Source organism: Myiozetetes cayanensis, unplaced genomic scaffold (assembly GCF_022539395.1).
Source record: "Myiozetetes cayanensis isolate MyiCay16 unplaced genomic scaffold, myiCay2020 scf2-11, whole genome shotgun sequence".
Classification (NCBI taxonomy): Eukaryota; Metazoa; Chordata; class Aves; order Passeriformes; family Tyrannidae; genus Myiozetetes; species Myiozetetes cayanensis.
The window spans coordinates 29,927,380-29,948,152 of NW_026087411.1; the positions used below are offsets into that span (position 1 = coordinate 29,927,380).

The 20,773-nt window shown below is 41.2% G+C and overlaps 1 protein-coding gene across 1 annotated transcript in view; it reads right to left on the bottom strand.

The window, feature by feature from the left end:
- Positions 1–11,953, bottom strand: part of GLP1R (glucagon like peptide 1 receptor) — an 85,793-nt gene extending 73,840 nt beyond the window's left edge. The window contains exon 1 of the mRNA XM_050316244.1: positions 11,848–11,953. Within this exon, the coding sequence (XP_050172201.1) occupies positions 11,848–11,919 (72 nt within the window). The 5' untranslated portion in view covers positions 11,920–11,953. The remainder of the gene's footprint in view (positions 1–11,847) is intronic.
- Positions 11,954–20,773: the final 8,820 nt, after the last annotated feature.

Here is a 20,773-nt window from a genome sequence, read left to right on the forward strand (position 1 = left end):
TGCAACTTTAAATATTTCTATGCCAGGCAGTCAAAGAAAAAAAGCAAACAATCCCCCACCAAGCCCAGACCTGGACATTTTTCATCATCTATCAGCCACAAGATGCTCCCCCAGACTTGCATGGAGGCCACAGAGACACATTTAAACACAGATCTTGAGACACCTCTGTTTCTTTCTTCACCTGATTATTCCATTTGCTATTTCTGGAAGAAAATCTTTATCTGCAAGTGCAGGTACCATACAAGCTAAAAAGAAAACTCTAAGAAAGAACAACAGCTCATGAGTGAGCCACAAGTTACAGTTTGGCAAGATTCCTTGCCACCAATAGCCCTTGTCCTGGAGGGCACATCTCCCTTGACTGCTCAGACTAACCACAACTACTACAGCAACAAGGTAGACAGCTTGTTACCCACCTCCTCTTTCCTTTCCTGTGTAAAGACGTCAGAGCTCTGGCCCCAAAGAGGGCCCTAACTACTTTCTGTAGCTGAAGGCACATACTTCCCACCAACCCTGCCACAGAAATTACTGTTTTCTGTTGAAAACAAGTAACATTTTATCCTGATCAGATTTTGAAAGAGTTTCCCCACAATACACCATACACACCGCTCAAAAATGACATAAAAACCCCAAACCCCTTGCTATCTTCTTTCTAGGAAAGGAAAAAGCATCCTGGAAGATCATCATAAAGATCCAAAGGAGAGAATGTTCACATTTGACACCCTTTTGCTAAAACCAAGCAGAAGTAATCAAAGCTGCACTAACTCAAGGCTTCTTTTACAGCAAATTAACAGTCTGAAACTGTAACAGCTTCCTCTAGAATTAATATGTAGGGGAAGAGATTATTTGCCCATTTCCCTTCTCATAATGTTTAATTGTTGGTTTGACCACGTAAAGGCCTATTTGAGTCCAATCAGCTGATTATAAGTCTATTGTATGGAGATTTAATAGACTTTTACACCTTGAAAAAAGCTTTGACTGGTGAAATACCACATGTAAATTCAGTTTATAGTTAATTAAGAAAGATGAACAGTGGCAGAAGGCAAAAGAAGGCAGGAGGAGCAAGAAAAAAGCTTCCTTCAACCATTAGAGGATGTCCCAACACTCATTTACGCTAAGAAGCAAGTAGCAAAACAGATCAGGAAATACGAGAGTAAATAACTAGGAGGCCTGCTTGAGCAAGAAGGTCAAATCAGATTGCCTCCAGAGGTTCCTTCCAACCTCAGCCATTCTCTGGTTCCAGCCCTGAGACACCAACATTATTCAGACATAAAAACAAATGTAAAAAAAAAAAGGTAACTTCCAACTCCAGCTTTGTTTCCTGCAATTTACAACCATCTCTATTATAGCAAGGCCATTAAGTTAAGAGTTCAAACTACTAAGCTGGCATTCCTTTATCATTACATCTCATTAGTAATAAAATCAGTTTTATTCTATAAACTTTAATAGCCTCATTCATTACCACCAGGTATCTTAATCCCCAAAGAGCAATGAAGAAATACAGAGCATACTGAATAGTTACAGAATAATTATTCTAAAGGTATCTTCTAATGCAACTTTATCCTTTAACTAACTAAGTTAGTTTAAAGATAAAATTGCTGCCCCTTGGAAGCTCATAGAGAGCAAAGCTGAGTGCAGCTGAATGCAGGTTTTTGAAGTTTCCTGTGTCAACTTTTAGCTCAATTCAACTAATAAACAGAATCGCCAAGATGGAGACTTAAAGCACATCTATCACAACTATGTGTTGGAGCTTACTTTTCTGAAATACTGTTTGAACAGGATATTTCTCACTATCTTTATATCTGAAAGCCATCTGTGATGCTCCGTATTTCCTTTAGAGAAAGGAACATATTAATATATAAACATAATAAACATACATATTAAGAATTTAGGGCTTTTGGAAAGAGGTCCACTACAAACACATCTTAATTTACTTGATGTGCAGTTTAGAACTACACAGTGTCACTGTAATCAGAACATAACGTCTTGTCTTTTTTTCCAGAGCGTACTCTGCCTGCAGTGTCACCAAGTTTAAAAGGAGCGGTATCTTTTTGTTATTCTAACAGCGATGCATTTCAAATGGCACTTGATGAATTTGTCTTCATTAAGAAACAGTAACGGAAAGAGCAGTATATCAGAGAGCATCACAGCATTTGACAAAAGCAAAGACCAACTGCTATTTCAAATAATTTAGACTAAATACTACACCCTTAATTTTCCCATTTCAGGGAATAAAAGCTAAAAGCTTCATTCATTCCACATGACTACCTTTTTACAGCAGAACATTTTTATTTGGGAGGAATGGGACTGAAGAAGGCAGATGAAGATTGATTTAACTGAGTATCATTGATCCAGCGATACACAGCTGTATATCTTATTTGTAACCCAGTATCCACAAAACTTTTAGAGGTGACTTAGGTGAAAATGTAGGTGTTGTTACAGGGTCTAGCTCCTTCCACAACAGCAGTAGCAACTCTTAGTGATATTAGGGCATACAAGGCAAGCTGTTACCTTCCTAGATGTTGGGATTTCCCCCACATTTTTCACATACTGAAAGAGAGGGAAAAATTCAAGCACTGATGCCCAGATTCTCACCTTCTTTTGAAAGGCATAAAATTTGGATTTCTATGTACAGAACATCTCTACAGACTGATCATTGTGCTGGGAAGTCACAGCCAGCCATAAAGGCAACAGGTTTCTGTACTTTGCAAACTTGACAGGTACTTTGCCCTGCCACTCTATTCTAGCTTTCAAGGTGCTCACTCAGTCTGAACAACACAAAGGTCACACTGGAATGCGTAAATTAGTAATTTCATAAGGTAGTACTTAAATACAGTATTCTCTTACTTATAAACCAAGACTTTTGAGTTTCCTGGTTTCCCCCACCAATTAGGCATAAAGACACCTGATATTTGTCAATGCTTCTCTACATCCAACCCTTTCTGCATATCAGAATGAATTACAGCAACTCTTCAGTAGCCTCTGTACAACACTATAGACATGTCAAAGGAGCAAACAAACTTATCAATTTCCATCTTGAAGAAAACCTGTGAAGAGGCTACTGCATTTCCAGGAGTCTGTGCATATCAGGAAATTAATCTTATGATAGAAGCCTGCAGGTATCAGCCATGTCAGCCTCTCCCAGAAGGCTCAAAAGGCAGTAATTACTACTTTTCACACTGCAGTGTAAGAGTTACATTAAGTCCATACTTCAGAATTATTCCAGACACCTGAAAAAGGAGAAAACTAGACCAAAACAGCACCCAAAGGGAGCAAGTTTTCTGCCATTACTTTACCTGCCATAGTTCAGTTAGTCTCTTTTACAAGAGAGGGTAAAAAAAAATCTGCTGTGTGGCTGACAATACACGTGGCACCCTGTGCCTAGGATTTATCTTCCACTCAACAAAAAGCTAAGAAAGAGCCAAATACCGCAGAAGGGTGCTAGTCAAAAGTCAAGAGAAAGTTAATCCAATGACTGCAACCCTTCCCCAGAGATAGGGCTTTAGAGATGAACAGCAGCACAGAATACAAGATTTAGGCACATCCACCAAGGCTCCTGTTAACACGGACATCAAATGCTTTCTTGTATGCATTGTGCATACACGGCATTGAATCTAACAACTAAGTTAGAAACAGTGTCCCCATGTAACTGAGCACAAACCCTTGACCCTTTCTTCTCTCCATTGAAAGCTATGTCATCTCCAAAAAAACCCTAGAGACTTGGTCATAAGATCCCTGCAATTGCAGGGACATGCCATACCCCCTCACCTACTATCCTCCTAATGCCTTATACAGCAAAAGTAAACTTAAAAGAAAAAAACAAAACCAAAAACCAACCAACAAACAAACCCATTCTAGAACACTTTGGAGGTTCAGTTCTGTTTTAGGGTGCTTTTCTGTGAGGGTTTTATTTTGTTTGTCTTTTTGGTTGGTTGGTTTGTTTTTTTTTTTGTTAAGGTGGTCACAGGTCTTGATACTCATCAAGGTAATAAGGTAATCCTCTGATTTCTTTGCTCTAAGAGGTTCTTAGAGGACTGGGTCCCCCTTGTTACAGTGGACAAGTCACCTACTTGTCATCTATACTTTATACTCCCTAATCACACTCTATATTGTCATGCAGTCCAATTACACTCAATACACTCAGGGCTTCTTTCAGATGTCAAGAAAGACTGAGTTGATAAAATACATGAGCCATGCAAAATTTGACTCAGTCTGGTCACACAAAAAACTCTTTCAAACTCAGTTGCAAAAAAGTTGAGCTGCAATGAAACAACTGGAATTCACTTTAAACAAACATGCAAAGAAATTTCAGTTTTCATAATGAAATAATAGACAAGGATGAAGATTGCATCCAGGAGATGCTGACCAACACCATGAGCAGTGAGTGCTCTTAACTATGGAGCAGAAAGGGAGCTGGGGGTCCTGGTTGATGGCAAGCTGAATCTAAGTCAGCAGTGCCCTGGCAGCCAGGAGGGCCAACCGTGTCCTGGGGGGTATCGGGTAAAGCATCACCAGCTGGTTGAGGGAGGGGATTGTCCTGCTCTGCTCTGCACTGAGGCAACCTCACCTTGAATACTGTGGCAGTTTTGGGCACCACAATATAAGAAAGATCTTAAGCCATTAGAGAGTGTCCAGAGGAGGGCAATGAAGATGGTGAAGGGCCTTGAGGGGAAGCCCTGTGAGGAGCGGCTGAGGGTATTTGGTTTGCTCAGCCTGGAGAAGGGGAGACTCAGGGGAGCCATACTGAGTTGGAAGGGTCCCACAAGGATCACCAAGTCCAACTCCTGGCCCTGCACAGACCATCCCCAAGAGTCACGCAATGTGCCCAAAGTATTGTCCAAATGCTTCTTGAACTCTGTCAGGCTTGGTGCTGCTCAATTCCCTGGAGAGCCTGTTCCAGTGCCCAACCACTCACTGGGTGAAGAACCTTTTTCTAATAACCAACCTAAACCTAAAGCTCCCTTGACACAACTGCAGGCACTTCCCTCGGGTCCTGTCCCTGGTCACCACAGAGAAGAAATTACTGTTTGCCCCTCCTCTTCCCCTCACAAGGAAGTTGTTGACTACAATGAAGTCTCCCCTCAGTCTCCTCCAGAGCACTCGTCCCTCACATGGCTTCTGCTCAAGGCCCTTCACCATCTTCATTGCCCTCCTTTGGACACCCTCTAATAGCTTAAGAACTTTCTTACATTATGGTGCCCAAAACTGCACAAAATATTCAAGGTGAGGCTCCCTCAGTGCAGAGCAGAGCAGAGTAGGACAATCCCCTCCCTGGACCAGCTGGTGATGCTTTGCCTGATGCCCCCCCGGACACGGTTGCCCTCCTGGCTGCCAGGGCACTGCTGACTCATATTCAACTTGCCATTGACCAGCACCCCCAGTCCTTTTCCTGGCACTGCTTTCCAGCATCTCATTCCCCAGTCTGTCTGTACATCCAGGGTTGCCCCAATCCAGATGCACAATCCAGCACTTTCTCTTGTTGAACTTCACATGGTTGGTGATTGCCCAGTCCTCTGATTTGTCGAGGTCTCTCTGCAGGCCCTCCCTGCCTTCAAGGGATTCAGCAGCTCCTCCCAGTTTTGTATCATCCACAAATCTGTCAGATGTCAGAGGAGTTTCCAAAACATCCTAGAAACATAAGTCTTAAAAAGAGCAAGATTTCAGAGAGTGTCCTATGCAGATATGTCCACATACACATCCCACATCTCCTTCCTGTTTGCCCTGAACTCATTAAGTCCAACAAATGGCCAAGAAATTGCTTTGTGGGGGAAAGGGGCAGCAGGGGTGCTGTGAAGGAGAGAAACACTTCAATTTTATAGCAGTGGCAGGGAAAAGTCACCCTGAACAACAGTAAGAGGAATGAGTGGGTGAGCAGACAATATGCCCCAATCACAACAAAATTCAGATGGCAAACTAACTCATGCTCATTTATCCTTTAAGGAACCAGAAGGTAGTGAAGAAGGCAGGACACCAGAAGAGTCACAAGCTTCTCAGTTGTGCTCGAGGAGTTCATAGTTTCCCACTTGCAAAATGCTCTTCCACAAAGTTCTCGACTCTTTAGCTACTTCCAAGGCACAATGAGAAAGCAGGTTCGTTTTCCTACACTTCTCCCACAGTGCAGCAGAGAACACACAGGAGCAGCAACAGAGCAATGGAAAGGGCAGCAACAAACAACAGCTAAAACCACACATCAAGACTAGAATGCAATTTTCAAAAATTGTCCTGAAGTCATCAAAGAAGGCGCTGGAAAACTAGCAGGGTATGTGCGTAAGCGGGACAAGGCAAGATCAGAACAGGTGAACTCAGATAAGCTCAAAGGACAGACAAAATTACGGTAATTGGAAAAGCCTGCATAAAACAATCGAGGAAAAAGATGGCAAGAGGGTGAACTAACAATGAAATGCAATCAATTACAAGAAAAATAGTAGTCAATACCAGACTGCATGAAGGCAGCAATCCATTAACAATCAATTATGGTGAAACAGCAATAAAATGTAGTCAGTAAAATGATCAGCTGAAGGAACTATTCTTTTCCACGTGCATAAACTACAATTTCCTCTAACCAGTTACCATTTTTTTGATTGTTTAATCAATTAAATTAAGCCCATGTCTTTTCTATACATAACTGTAGTATTTATAAGACTATTAAGAAGACATACTTGAACCCACTGCAGGGGCTGCTCACAAGGTTTCACGGAAGCATTTGTGAAAGAGCTGTTTATGTTATCACTGTATTGACTCATTCACAACATCAGAGGGCAGTGGCAGTTGCTTGTCTCTTTAAGACAATAAGACCATAAAGATTAGGAGGAAGACAACAGGTGCAAATCCACTTCTTCTCCACAAAGATGTGCCACACTGTACCCCAGGAACGCTGTCAGGCTTACTGAAGTCCCAGTGAAACTGCAGGGAGTTCTTCTTTGCATGGATCCATATCCACAGCAGTTAAGAGCAGAGTCATCTACTTTCCTCCAGCAGTGGAAGAGGTGGGCTTTCCATTTCTATGCTTACAAACCACAGATTACTATGATGCTGCAACTTTACCTGGAGGTTCTCCTTCTGCCTGTGAAGATCAACATGCATTTCTTAAACATTCACCCCAAAGGATCACTGGAATGCAGTGATCACAGGCCAGTGTGGCTGAAACTTATAAATACCAGTTTCCAACACTGAAAAAGAGGCATCAAAGAACAGAACTCAGCCACCAACAGCAACTTTTTTCACCCATTTTAAGTTCTACTTTGTTGCACATAAAACTGACATTTGAAGGGGTTACCTTCCATTTGGCAAGCTAGAGAACCCTAGATACTGTTTTCCCTATTTCTCTTCTAATGGGAAGCATTGGACAGAAGCAATAATCTTGGTGGTTTGTTTTTTTTGTGTGGGTTTTTTTTTTTTTTTGGTAGTTAGGTTAGGAAGATTTATTTATTTAAAGGAGTTCCTGTCTGATGTTTTAATTCAGGCTCACAAGAAAACAACATTGTAGAGCTTAAATAAAGGTCTCTTATCTACTAAGCTGACAACTTTTTTTCCAGAAACAGAGACATAGCTGCTATTGTGTACACTTACTTTTGTTAAGACAAACTAATAGAACTGATGTACTGCACCAAAGAAACTTCAGCAGGCAGCCTTGGCTGCAGTACCTACACTGGTTTACCACAGAGAAAGAAATGCAAAAGCCTTTAATGAAAGAAGCCAAACAAAAACATAACAGCTCTCATTTCCCTACAGCATCACAGAAGGAAACAATCAGTTTTGAAAAGGACTTTTCCAAGTTATAAACTAGTGAAGGTCCTGTGATTTCAGAGATAACAGCTCCTCCTGGTGTGTCCTCTCAAGTAACTGGCAATCAATCAATGCAGCAAATTAAAGCCCTGTTTTGTCTGACAGACTAACAGAAACAGGATATGATACAATACCTTTAAAAATCTCTTTGACAGCCAGCAGACAACTGTTTACGCTTTGTATATCAGGCCCAGTTTCACTGAACTTTATCCCAGCTATAGCACTACAACTTTTGGAGGGCAGGAGTTTTAGTTTTGCAAAGCTCTATCACTTCCATGGCTTTGAGAATACAAGTTTTCTTCTCACAGAAGACAGCTACGTGTGCTTGTACAGCCATGAAACATGTCCTTCCATGCCCACATGTATCTGCCTATGCTTTACCTCAAATATTTTTGTCCAAACTCTTTCAGACTGCTGCCTAGTCTGGGCAGGAGGCAGGATGGTGTGTGAGGAGTGGTGCTAGTGTAGTAATGGTGAGAGAGTTATGGGTAAGGTGGTAGGATTTAAGAGCTGTTTCACTAATTTAAACTTGCCTGAAAAAGACATCAGAGCTTTAAAACAATGCTAAGGGCCAAGTCATTTTGCTGTGTGAAATACAGTCCCTTCCTTTGCCCTGGGTTGGAAGAGACCCTGAAGATGATTTAATTCCAACCCCTCTGCCATGGGCAGGGATGCCACCGCTACACCAGAGCTCTATCCAGCCTGTTTTTGAACACTGCCAGGGATGCGGCATCCACAGCTTCTCTGAGCAACCCATTCCAGTACCTCACCACCTTCACAGTACAGAAGGCTTGCCTAACACCTAACTTAAACCTCTCCTCTTTCAGTTTGGAACCATTCCCCCTCGTCCTGTCACTACTTGCTCTTGTCCTAGGCTCCTTAAGCCTGAAATGTCGTAAGTCATCCCCGGTCCTCCCCAGCATAGTTAAGTTTGGGATATTATAACAAGTAAATAAGTATCTCCTTTTTAGCTTGTATAACCAGATTTGCGGTGCTAGGCCATCTGTCTTCACAGCAAACACAATCACTAGCTTTATAAAATTTCCAGAAAATAAGAGTTGTTTTTGTTTTTTTTTTTTTTTAAAAGTAAAAGTAAACAACACCCCTACACACATTGTTTTATGAATACATAAAGGTTTTAGTCATTTGGGATAGCAGTTTAATCTGTATTGAATTACTTAATAGGACAATCATCTAATTTAAGTTTTACACCATTCTAATATAGTCATGAATTTAAGTAGCCTACAAATATTAAGTTTTGAAGAATCTGGCCATGTTCCTGGGAAAGAAGCCCATTACCTAGAAGTCAGCCAACTATCCTTGAATAATTACTACAGCAAGGTGGCCCAGAGTCAGACCTTGTCTGTTAACCCTTTCCTCCACTGCTTTCTATACCTCTGCCAGTACATGCTGTGGGACTGGTCTTTTTTGATTTGCAGAGAGCACGCAACAGGAAAACCAGCTTTATGCAAGCTTTTGGGAACAGAAAACGAGGAAAGAAAAGGAGTAACTCAGAACTTCCAGCCAACCTAAGTATGAAGGGGTTTTACCCTACTAATCAAGATTGTAGTTCAACTCCCCATCCTTGCTTCTGCAAGGAGTTGCTAGCTTCCAGGTCACTTTTCTATTTCTAACATCCACATACCCTTACACTCTAATTAATGTTGATATTGATGCCAGTGCTCTTCTATTCCCATACCAGAGCACTTCAGAAATAAGAGGTGTGGAGATCAAAAGATGTGTAACCTTTCCACTGAATTCATCTGTTTGTACTTCCACCCAGGTATTATTCATGTTTAAGTTGTGGAGCAGAAGCACCAGCGTAGTCTGAAGAACAGAACCCCCAGCTAAGAATTGTGGCACAGCTCCTTTCTGCACTTCACTGACATTTAAACTACTTTCTTCAAGATTATCTTATCAAACCTCTGAGCATAAGTACTACATAGAAAACCAAGAAGTGAAATTCAGATCCAAGGGAGGACTGGATGGTAGGGAACCAGTGGCCAGCTGTGTGTCAGCTGTCTCAGCATCACGGCACCGCTGCTCAAGGCCAAGCAGGCAAAGGACACAGGCTTGTCATTAGTAATAAGATTCTGCAATGCAGCCATGTGCTACCAGCTCTCAGTCATTTTATTATCCTCAATGCTGTAAGGAAGATCTAGACACTTATTAAGGAATTTCCAGTCACCCTGCATTTAAGATGATGGCATGTAAGCAGCACAAGCTCAGATAAAAACTCTGAACTTAAATTTTTCTTCCTTCTACGAACATTCTCAGTTTACTCTTCTTCCCTTTCTCACTGTTTCGAGGAGTTGATTGGAGAGATAGGGAAGGTCAAAGTAAAACAGCAGTCACAGTATCGATAAAATACTTTCTCCCCCAACTCTGTATCAAATCACTCTACCTTTCTTTCACATCTGTCTCGTGTATTTAAACCAGAAGACCTTGCAACTGACTGTTTTTTAACCAAGATTTTACCACCCACTACTGGTTTTCAGTTTCCGTTAAATATTACCTTTGACGCTATTCTAAATGGAATTAGAATAAAGACTCTCGATAGCCAAAATCTCATGCTTTCAGACAGTTAGGATTGAGCAGTGTACTTTGTACAGTTTCTCAGAATACAAAAAGCACCACTACTCCAGAGAAGTTGTCAGATAAGACCCTCTAGTGTCAGAAAAGGCTATAAAAGTACACATTTTGTTGCATGACTGACGTCATAGTGTTGAGGGCAGAAAAGCTTCTTCTCACCTGCCCCCAGTTCTGCATCCAGCTAAAGGAGACCCCTTTGCTAGAAAAGGTACTTCACTTTGATTCTCTACCACTGGTATCCCCACCATTAGTTTACTCTGTGGTACAAGCTCAAGTTGCTCAGTGCCTTATCCTGTCAAATACCAAATACCTACTCAGATGGGTCTCTCTGGGCTCCCGTTTCAGTCTGATCATCTTCATGATGAAGAGATTTTCCTAACTAGAATTTTCTCTCATGTGAATTGCGCCTGTTGCTCCTTTAAGGGCCTGAAGTAGCTAGCAAGGAAAACAAACCCACCAAAAAAAGAAACAAAAAACAACCCAGAAGCCAATACGTAAGACAGCCCTACAGACTTAAACCTAGTTGGGTATTAAACAGATCCTTAGTGCTGTTCTGTGTAAATCTGTAACCTCAAAAACTTTTAGCAAGTGAAAAGGAACCGCACAGGCAGTACGTTTGGTTTATTATCAGCTCCACTGTCCTTTCCTTCACCTCTGCAGCCCACAACCTCCGCTTCGAGCCTGCCCTTGTTCTCCCTACAGCAGTAGCCTCCTGCTGAAATCTCCAACGCTGTAACCTCCATCCCTTCCCACCAGACTCTCGTTTCTCTCTGTCCCCAATCGACCAAACCACAATCAGCTTTCTCTGTCGATCACCCCTTCCTTCACCCTCTCCCTCCTCCCCATCGCCTCCCCTTGCTCTCCACACAGATTATACTCTGTTTTCCCAGCCTCGCGCTGTATCACAGCCGACCCTACAATCGCCCGCCACGACCCTGCTCCGGTTTTCCCACGGCACTACATTTGTTTGACAAAACAGACACGCGTGTTATTTCCTGTGGGTGACGGGGGGAAGCGTTACCTCGAGGGCAATGCCCTCGCAGCAGCAGCATCTCCGCTTCTTCCCTCACTCCGTTCGCCTTAAACCCAAACTCGCCTCCCTCCCATCCCCGACCCCCCGGCGGGCGCGGGGCCCGCGCAGGGACCCACGCGCGGAGCAGTCCCCGCGCTCCGGCGGCCGCTCCTTGTGCCGCAGCTGTCGGCGCGAGCACCCAAAAAGTAACGCGCTCAAAACTTCCCACTTCTCCTCGAGGTGCGCCCGGACTCGCGGCCGCGTCCCGCAGCCCTCCCGCGTCCCGCTTCACGGGGCGGAGCGCAGCGCCCGCCCCAGCGCCCACGGGGGGCGCGGGATGCCCTGCGGGATCCTGGTCGGGCAGTGGCGGGGCAGGGGCTGCACCCCCCGGGCAGGGGCAGGGGCCGGGACCGCTGCAGGCGCCCGCGCAGCCCCCGCCGCTCAGCGCGGCGCTCACTCACCGGCCTCACCGGGAGGGACCTTCCCGCGGCCGCCAGCAGCAGGAGAGCGAAGCCGAGCGGCGAGAAGGGCATGTCCGGGGCGGCCCCCCATGCGCGGGGACCCGGCGAGGCTCCGCAGCGGGCACGGCGGAGAACGGCAGCGCGGCCGGGCGCTCCGGCGGCCGCTTTTGTATGGGCGGAGGAGGCGGGGAGGGGCCGGCCCAGGTACGGCCCGGCCCGGCCCGGCGCCGCCCGGCGCGGATGGGGAGCCGTCGCTGTGGGGGGGGTCGCTCCGCGGGGCGCGGGCGAGTGTCGGGAGTCGGCAGCGCAAAGGGCTGTTTCGGCGAAGGGAAGGGAAAGAAAAGAGCCGAGGAAGCGCCTTTGCGACGCCGTCCGTCCCCCTTCCCCCAGTTCGCAACTTCTTATTTTCTTTTATTTGACTCTGAATCTTTTCACGCTTGTGCATCTCGGCGACCTTCATGCTGTTCGTGACGTCCGAGTTTTATTAGGTTTTAATAACAGTAAATGCAATTACCGATTTATAACATGAATTTGAGGAGCTGCACGTCAGATCAGAGCTTGGTTTCTGAGTTGAGGACGGGGCACAGGTCAGTCCTGGCAGTAGTATGATGTGTAAATTTGGAGGATTTAGAATACTTATTTGCCAAGCTCTGCATCTGCTTTTTCCTAGATTCATATTATTGTTCCAATTTATTCACTTTGCGCTGACTTGTAAAACTAAATCTCCACTAAATCACCTATGTTTTATGAAATTATACACCAGAATCCAGAAGAAGAAAGCATACAGAGCCATCTCAGTTAGAAATAAAGCTCAAAATTGAACCAGGAAGTGGGGAAAATATTTCACATTGGTCTGTTAGATGCTGCTGGAATATAGAAAAGTTAATAGCTTAAATATTAATGATGTGTATTAATTTCAAATACAACCCAGCATCAGGCTGTGAGTGTAACTAGTCAGAGTACAGATGCTGTGAGATCATGAAATCATGACATTGTTCAGACTGTCAATTGCCAGGGCAATTACATCTCAGTAGCTAACTCCAGAAGAAAGAATTTGCCATAGTGGTTTTGCTGACTGAAGGCTGAAAAGATATTTCTTTCAACTTTTCTAAAGTGAGAGAAAAAAAAGGTTGAAGGAAAAAAATTATTACCCCTTTCAGGCCAGGTAAAGGAAACCTTTAAATAAAGGGAAAGAGACCTCTTCCACCTGGATGGCACTGTCAGCCTTAGCAGGATACACCTATTTTACATGGAAATCTTTACTGCTCTCTATTGTTTCTGCACCAGGCTTATTAATTAAGTTTTTCAATTAGGACTTCTGCTCCCAAGGCGAGTCCCAGCATCTATGCATAGCAGAGGTCCAGCTGCTTTTGGAAGACCTTAGTAGGCTCACCTCTCCATTGAAAAGCCTTATCAGGGCTACAAAAGTGGCACATATCAGGTTGGAAGCAGAGGTTTTACTTTGAAATAATTCTGCTTTCCAGAAATAATCAAAGTAACTCTTCAGGGATGATGACATCATACTGTGGGATAATGACCAAGGAACCAGGCAAGAGTTAAGGCTTACTATCTGTAGCCTACACTGTGTACTCTGTTATCTTTGTGGGGGAGGTCTGCATGGCTGATGTGAAGAAAGGATGAGTTGGCTGAAGGAGGAGGTCCTGTGGAGATAGGATGGTCCTTTTTAGACAAACAGCACAGGACAGAAAAAAGTCAAATTACAAGAATGTTGAAGGAAACCATGGCCAAAAAAAGAAACTGTCCTAATTAAGGTCCACTTAAATATTAATATGAAAACTCAGTATATGCTAATAAGCTCAATGAAGTACATGCTACCACATATATTACACATATATTACTCAATTCTCCCCTTAGATCATGCTATACATAAGCAGGAGGAAGAGTATAGGACTGGGCTCTGTATAAGCAGGGTAAAAATATCACCTAGTTAGGGGAAAGACCTAGATGGACCTTGGAGACAATTGATGGGCTACTTTCCTCTCCTGTTCCTCCTCTCAAGTAGGGATGCCTTCTTGGCAAACTTCTGCATACAGTTATTATTACCTGGCTTAACATGATTAATTATTGTTATTATTGGAGCTCTATTGCAGCAAATGCAATTCCAAATCTGTATTTCTGTTGCTTCACTGAACCACATTAGTTGTGCCTGTGATTGCACAAGTTCCAGTGAACATAGCCAGACCTACCATGCTGAAACTTCAGTATTCCTGAATCTGTGATTCTGGAAGTTCCTACTGAACAGGACCAGACTCACAGTGCCAAATTAGCTATAATCAAAAATTAAACCCAGCCTCACCCAGCCTCTCTGATCTCTGAGGAGCAGCTGGAGCACAAGCGGGTTTATTTTCGTGCTAAATTTCTATACTGTTAACACAACACATAAACGGGTGTTATCTACATGACAGGAGGAAAAAACCAAAATTGATTGGAGTAAACTCTGAACAGGCACATTTTCACTGTGCACATTAAGAAGCTGTTAGCAAATTTCAGAAGACTGAGCAAATCCTTTTGACTTAAATCACTGTGTTAAAAGACAGGTCATTTTCCTAGAGATGGAAAGGTATTTATTCAATAAGGGGGTTTTTTTGTTGGTTTTTTTGTTGTGTTTTTTGTTTGTTTGGTTGGTTGGTTTGTTTTGGTTTGGTTTTTTTTGGAAATGCAGTTGAAATTTGTCTCTCAGACCTTGGTCTGTTGGATTTTTGTTATATTTATTCATTATTTTATTTATACTAAAATTTGACTTGATATTTCATTAGTGTTTATGCAAGAAAAGAACAGCTTGAAAATAGCCAAGTGAAGCATTAAAATGACAAAACTTGAATCTGAAATATGAAAAGGAGCTGGGGTCCTTTCAGTTTGAAAAATACAACGCAATGAGTTGACAAAGCTTTGTTCAACTTCAGAATTTTGTTTGTTTAGGGAAGCACTTCTTTTGCCATAGCTGAGAGACTGGAGATGCTATTTAAAATGCAGAATTTTGTGATTTCTCTTCTGTTCTTTTACCTGCCGGCTGGACCACACCTCTCATGTGTTAGGAGGAGCTGCCTTGCAGTTACACTGCAACACAGGCATTATTGTATGCCTATAACCAATAAGCATTATTAATGCAATTTACCTTTTTTTTGGAGGGCAAAACTGTTTTTTGAAAAAAAGTTCAGTGTCTCTTTTACTAATCTCCCCTGATAATCCCTGTCTGTGGAGGCTGCATAACCAGTTGCTTGCCATGGTAGGTTCCTGCAGGCGAGTGACAAAGCCTTCACAAGGGTTCAGGTGCTCTGCTGCCTGAAAACTGTCACTTACGAGAGACTGAATGCTTTGTCTCTGAAACTTTCTAAAGACAAAAATCTGTCGTGGAGAAACTGCATATCTCTGCTTTGATGTTTGCTGGGTAACAGACATTTTCCTAAGATGCCATAGGCAGTATCATAAGGAATGTTATCAGTTTTCACTGCAAGTCACCCACTTTGTGCTTCTCTGTGACCAATAACTACTATCTTTTATAAACATCCTCTTTTATAGCAACTTTTTTGGGGATGGAGACATACAACTCTCTTAAACAGCGCAAATAGATCTAAATTCTTAGTTAAATTTTATTCCTTTCTATCTTGTATGTGTGTATTTAAGGTTGCAGAGTACATGGTGCTGAGATTTGGAGAATTTTACCGAGACTCAGAATTTATGTGAAAACTGGAGGGAGTGGCTGCCCTGTACAGGAGCTGTGCAAATGTTGTTGCCCATGTGCCTGCAAAGTCTGTTAACTGTTTACTCTTGTGTTTTGTACCTGTAGTGTGCTGCAGCAGTGAATATGCTTTGGCTCATTTTTTTTTCTTTACAAAAGTTCCTTCCAAGAGGAACTGTCTGTAAAGATCCTTCCAAGCTCAACAGAAGCTGAGGTGTCTGAGCTGAGGACTAGAACCCATAAAGGTGTTCAAGAAAATCACTTAGACATTTGAAGTATTTGCTTAGGAAAGGAAGCAGAAGAATGTTAGTGTTGAATCACTGAATTTGAATGGTGTTTGTAGAATTGTAATTCATATTGATACCTACTTAACTGCAGTAGAAGTTTATCTAAGCTGAACCCTTCTGTAGGCCTCCTAGGGAAAAAAGAATTACCTCTGAGCAGGATTATGCAAATGAGAGTTACAAACATAGAAGCCACAACTGTGATTACAAGCACATTGGTGTTAGAGCTATATATGCTCCTATATATTTGGAGAAACTAAACCATACAAATTACACCTTGAAACCTGAACTTTGGGTTAATTTACACTTTAGTAAAACTCAAGATGATCTTAGAGTATTCTGTATCAGAACATGGCTACAGCAAATAGTTACGTGACAGATCCATGTACAAAACTTTTCAATGTTTTAAAAGAGCGTTAGGAAGCAAGAGCGTTTCTTCTGGTTACTGGCCATAAGTACACATTTTGCATTGAATCTCATTATTTTTAATTTAGTGCTTATAAGTATTAATTGTTCTTGTTACTTAAGTTACCTGACCACGTGCGGGAGACTGTGCTCAGTACATGAAATGTCTCGTGGTGGCTGCACGGGGCTGGAATGCAGGGGTTGAGGTTAACCAGCCTTCCCTAATTGCAGATGCAGACTCAGAATGAATGAACATAAAGGGTTGCTAGACTGCAGTTCCAGGCACATGAGCCTGGGTTTGTGTAAATATATGAGAACAGTGCTCGATTGAAATGGACAGCTCCATTTTTCATCTGTCAGATAATATGGCTTGTACACTTTGGGCTATGTATTTCTCAATGACAACAAAGAAACGAGTGCAAATATAATAATTTTTTTTAAACTAAAGTTTTGTAAACTATATAATGAACTGAAATAGTTGTATCTACTTTTGGAACCTGGCTGCCTTGTGGAATTTATTCTGTGTAATGATTATGTGGAGGGAATGATTTAGATAGGTATTTCATTTCAATACAAAGCTTAGATTCTCAGGTATTTAATTTCAATAAAAAACTTAGATTTCTGACTTATAAAGAAGAAATTTATTTCAATCATTTCCATAAAACGTTGTTGAAGGATTTGTATGTCTGTGTCTGAATTTGACCCAACATTCTTATATTTAAGATTCTTAGAAATATAGAAGTGTCAAGGCTATTTGCAGTCATGTAATATCATAGAAAATAACTTTTTTATTACAGTTTGAATTTTTTAATAAAGTCCACAACTCCTAATTAAAATTTCCTGATTAAAAGTCCTGTGTTCAAAAATGTTTGTTAAGAATTGTATTTTGGACTATAGACGTCTGCTAGGATGAACTGATGAAAGATGCTAGCACAAAGGAAATGATTGTAAGAAATTATCTTTCTCTCCTCATCTTTCACAAGAAAGTAGGAAGCTATGAAGCACAGAACAAAGGAAGAGAAGTCAAATTATTCTTTATTAAGTGAAACTGATGGAAGTATTACTCTCCCATCTCCTTCTTTTTGTAGTGGTAACTTTCTTCCGTGAGAAAATTATTTAGAAATCACTCCATTCCATATTTTCCCACCAAGGGAAACCTCAATACAGAAAAGGAAAACTTCCTTGTACAGCTTGATATGCATCTTGTGCAGTAATCATAATATTGGCCTTTTCCAAAGAAAGAGATGTAACTTCTGTCTACTCTCATGCTAGATTCCTAGTAGGCAGGACCTGTATCACCTTGGTAAAATGCTTCCCAAATGCTGACACAACAATTTAGTTGCTTGTCTGCAGTATCTGATAGATTTTTGAGAAAAGTAAGATTTGAAGAAGAGACAGGATGTGTCTCCTGAGAAACTAAACTTCATAGTCTGGCATTCCATATCAAAATATTCCCCAGACAAATGAGTGAAATTGGGAACCTTTTCTTGTGTCTCCCATGTGCTATGGTGGCTATGACTAAAGAGAGAGAGAAGGGTACTGTTTGGATTAAATTCTCTAGACCGTAAATATGCAGGTTTAATAGTTTTCATTTACGTTAACATGGCTATTTACATTTAAGTAATTTTACTTTTTGTGCTCATGTGCCCAGTGAGAAGGAGAACACAAACTGCTAATCACAGTGTCTTTGAGGCTTTAGCTTGTCACATCATAAATATCCCCCCAAAAAGAGAGGGTGACCCTAACCATCATTCATTTCCATTCCTATACAGCAGCCTGCTCATAAGTCATCTGAAGCTGCAAGGATGAAGGGCAGTTATCTGTAATTACTGTGTCTGTAAGGCAAATAATCATTCTGCCTTTGAGTGTCCGGTCACAGAAATCCTGCTTTGCCATTTAGCCGAAGACTTTGAGAAACTAATATTAGGAGTTTTAATTAGCTAACCTTTTGAACAACCACTTGACTAATCTGAATATCAAACGTAAACATATAAACACTGGTAGGGGGAATTAATGATTAGTGAATATATGCAAGAAGCTGCAGACAGTTTACCTGTTGCACCGTGCTGCCATGATTGCTTTGGAAAACCAAGGTGAATGGAAGGAGTCAGCCTGTTGATATTGTGAGACATTTGAAGTTGCAAATCCATAAGGAAAATTCAAGGGTTGGGACAGGGATCAGGGGAAAGGCAAGGAGTCAGAGAGGAAATTCTTTAACTTCAGGTGGGTCATTTTGCCCTGGAAAGAATAAAAGGTAGTGTTTTCCTAATGTTCAGAGAGTGGAATGACATATACCTGGAGCTGAATGAGGCTTTTAACTATATGTTAATTAAGGTAAATGTTGGCACTGATGTTGAGCATGAATTTTGGATGCGATATCAGTATTTGTGAGAAATTATAAAATAATTTTGATAAAGATTGGACCTCACAGAAAGAGTGGGAAGAATATCTTGTTTAATAATAAAGGATACAAAAACATAAGGCAAATTTTCAGATCTATCAGCAAGATAAGAACTGAATTAAAGTCCCAAAAACTGGAGTTTTTAACTGGCAGAACACAACTACTAGTCCTTTTTGACATCTGGGAATGTGAAGATAATTGAAATTGGTTAACTGGGTCTTATATTCCTGGATATTCCTTAATTACTAGTCATCAAACTACCTAATACCTTGGTTGAGTCATTCCTTTATTAAACAGTCAATGCAATACGTCAGAGACTGTTCAGATGTCACCAATGACATTATTAGCATATATTTATATTGAATAAATTAGAAATTGTAATGGAAATAAAGCGGCATAGAAGTAAGCCATAGATGTTAGCAGTACCCATCATAGTATCATAATATTTCCTACATAAGAATTACATGGTATTTCTATTTCTAAAGTCTGTTTCTGGATTTGACCTTTATCATGGACTGTTGCTAAGTTAAAAAAAAGTTTTCCTGAATGTCTGAGAGTTAATGTATGCATGCCTCTTTGTGCTCTGAATGCAGTGTTAATCATTAGAAAAGGAATGAGGGTTTGGCTTTGATACAACTGGACCTGCCTCAGAAATACTCTGCTTGTGTGGTGCATATACAGGTATCAAATCTTGATTTAGTATTTCTGATGTCTGCACTAGGAGTGTATATAATACCAATGGCTTCTAAAGAAATATGAATGAGAGACTGGTCATAGCTTTGCAATTACACTCAAGTATTAAAAAGTCAGCAGAAATATTTCCGTACATTTGATATTTGCATCCACAGAAACACACTTACATACTGATGACAGAGGTTCTTCCAGACTATCGAAATACAATGAATTACTTTAAATATTAAGAATAGATACGATCTTGGAACAAGCTCATTTCAATCAGTGGTTTTATGAGATTTAGAAACCTGAACAGAAAACAAATCCTCTTCCCACCATTTGCCAGCTCTTTTCCATAGGTTTTATTAATTCTTAGCCATTTTTACATAAAACCTTATTGCACAGCCATGCTCCAGGCTTTTTATGAATCATCACCTAAGAACAAATACTTCTGTGAAAAGTATCTTGACATACCAGCAGTTCAATGACTTCCAATTAATGTGTCCACTCTAAGCACCAGGATAGAGTGTGCTTTCTCTTGTCTCAGCTGCTTGAACTTACCTCTGAAAACCAGAGGAAATGGGTAGGAAAATCCTTCTGTGTGACAGTTCCATCAAGACAGGAAAGAAAAATATACACTATGGATGCTAGTTCTGGACATGTTCTTTACATTCTCAACCACAGATCTTCATGAGTTAGGTTTTCTCTCCTAGAGACTAATTAAATGTCATGTTTCAAGTATTTGTCTTTTTTTATCATTTTAAATATTTGTGTTTTGCTGACATGGTATTCCTGTCTTTGTCAATTCAGGCACCACAATACTGTCTCACAACTTGAACAGCATTAACTTGACTAGCAAATGAGCATAAAAAAGTTCAGAAAGTTAACCTGTTTAGTTACTTGCAAAAAAACACCCCTGTGTTAGAGCTAATTTAGGAATTTGAATGCTTATTACAACATCCTGAAGGTATAGAGAATTCCTGGGAGTGAAGTCCTGACTGGAGGTCTTTAATTCCTATTGATTATGACAGCTGGAAAGAATGACTTGTGAAGACTCAAGTAATTTACTGCACCTCGCTAGATGTTTGAAGAGCCAGCTGTAAACAAATTAAGTGTAAGAATAAATACTGTGCCACATGAAAATACTTCATAAATATTCTTAAAGCATGCAGAAAAACAAAAGAGCCTTATAATACATAGTAGTAGATTGTTGTTGTCACAAAACACAGACTATTTCCATAAATTAACTGCAAAGCTATATGGAAATTAACTTTCACTGTAACCTGGGAGTAGTGAGCTAATGCATAGTATTGAGGAACGAGAATGGAACAAACCCCTAGACAGGCTCAGAGAAGATGGGAAATGGTGATTGGACTCCGACAAATGAAAGAAGGAGATGCTTTTAAGAATCTGCTGCAATATGTGATATAGCTGAGATAACAATATAGTACTCATCTCTCTTCT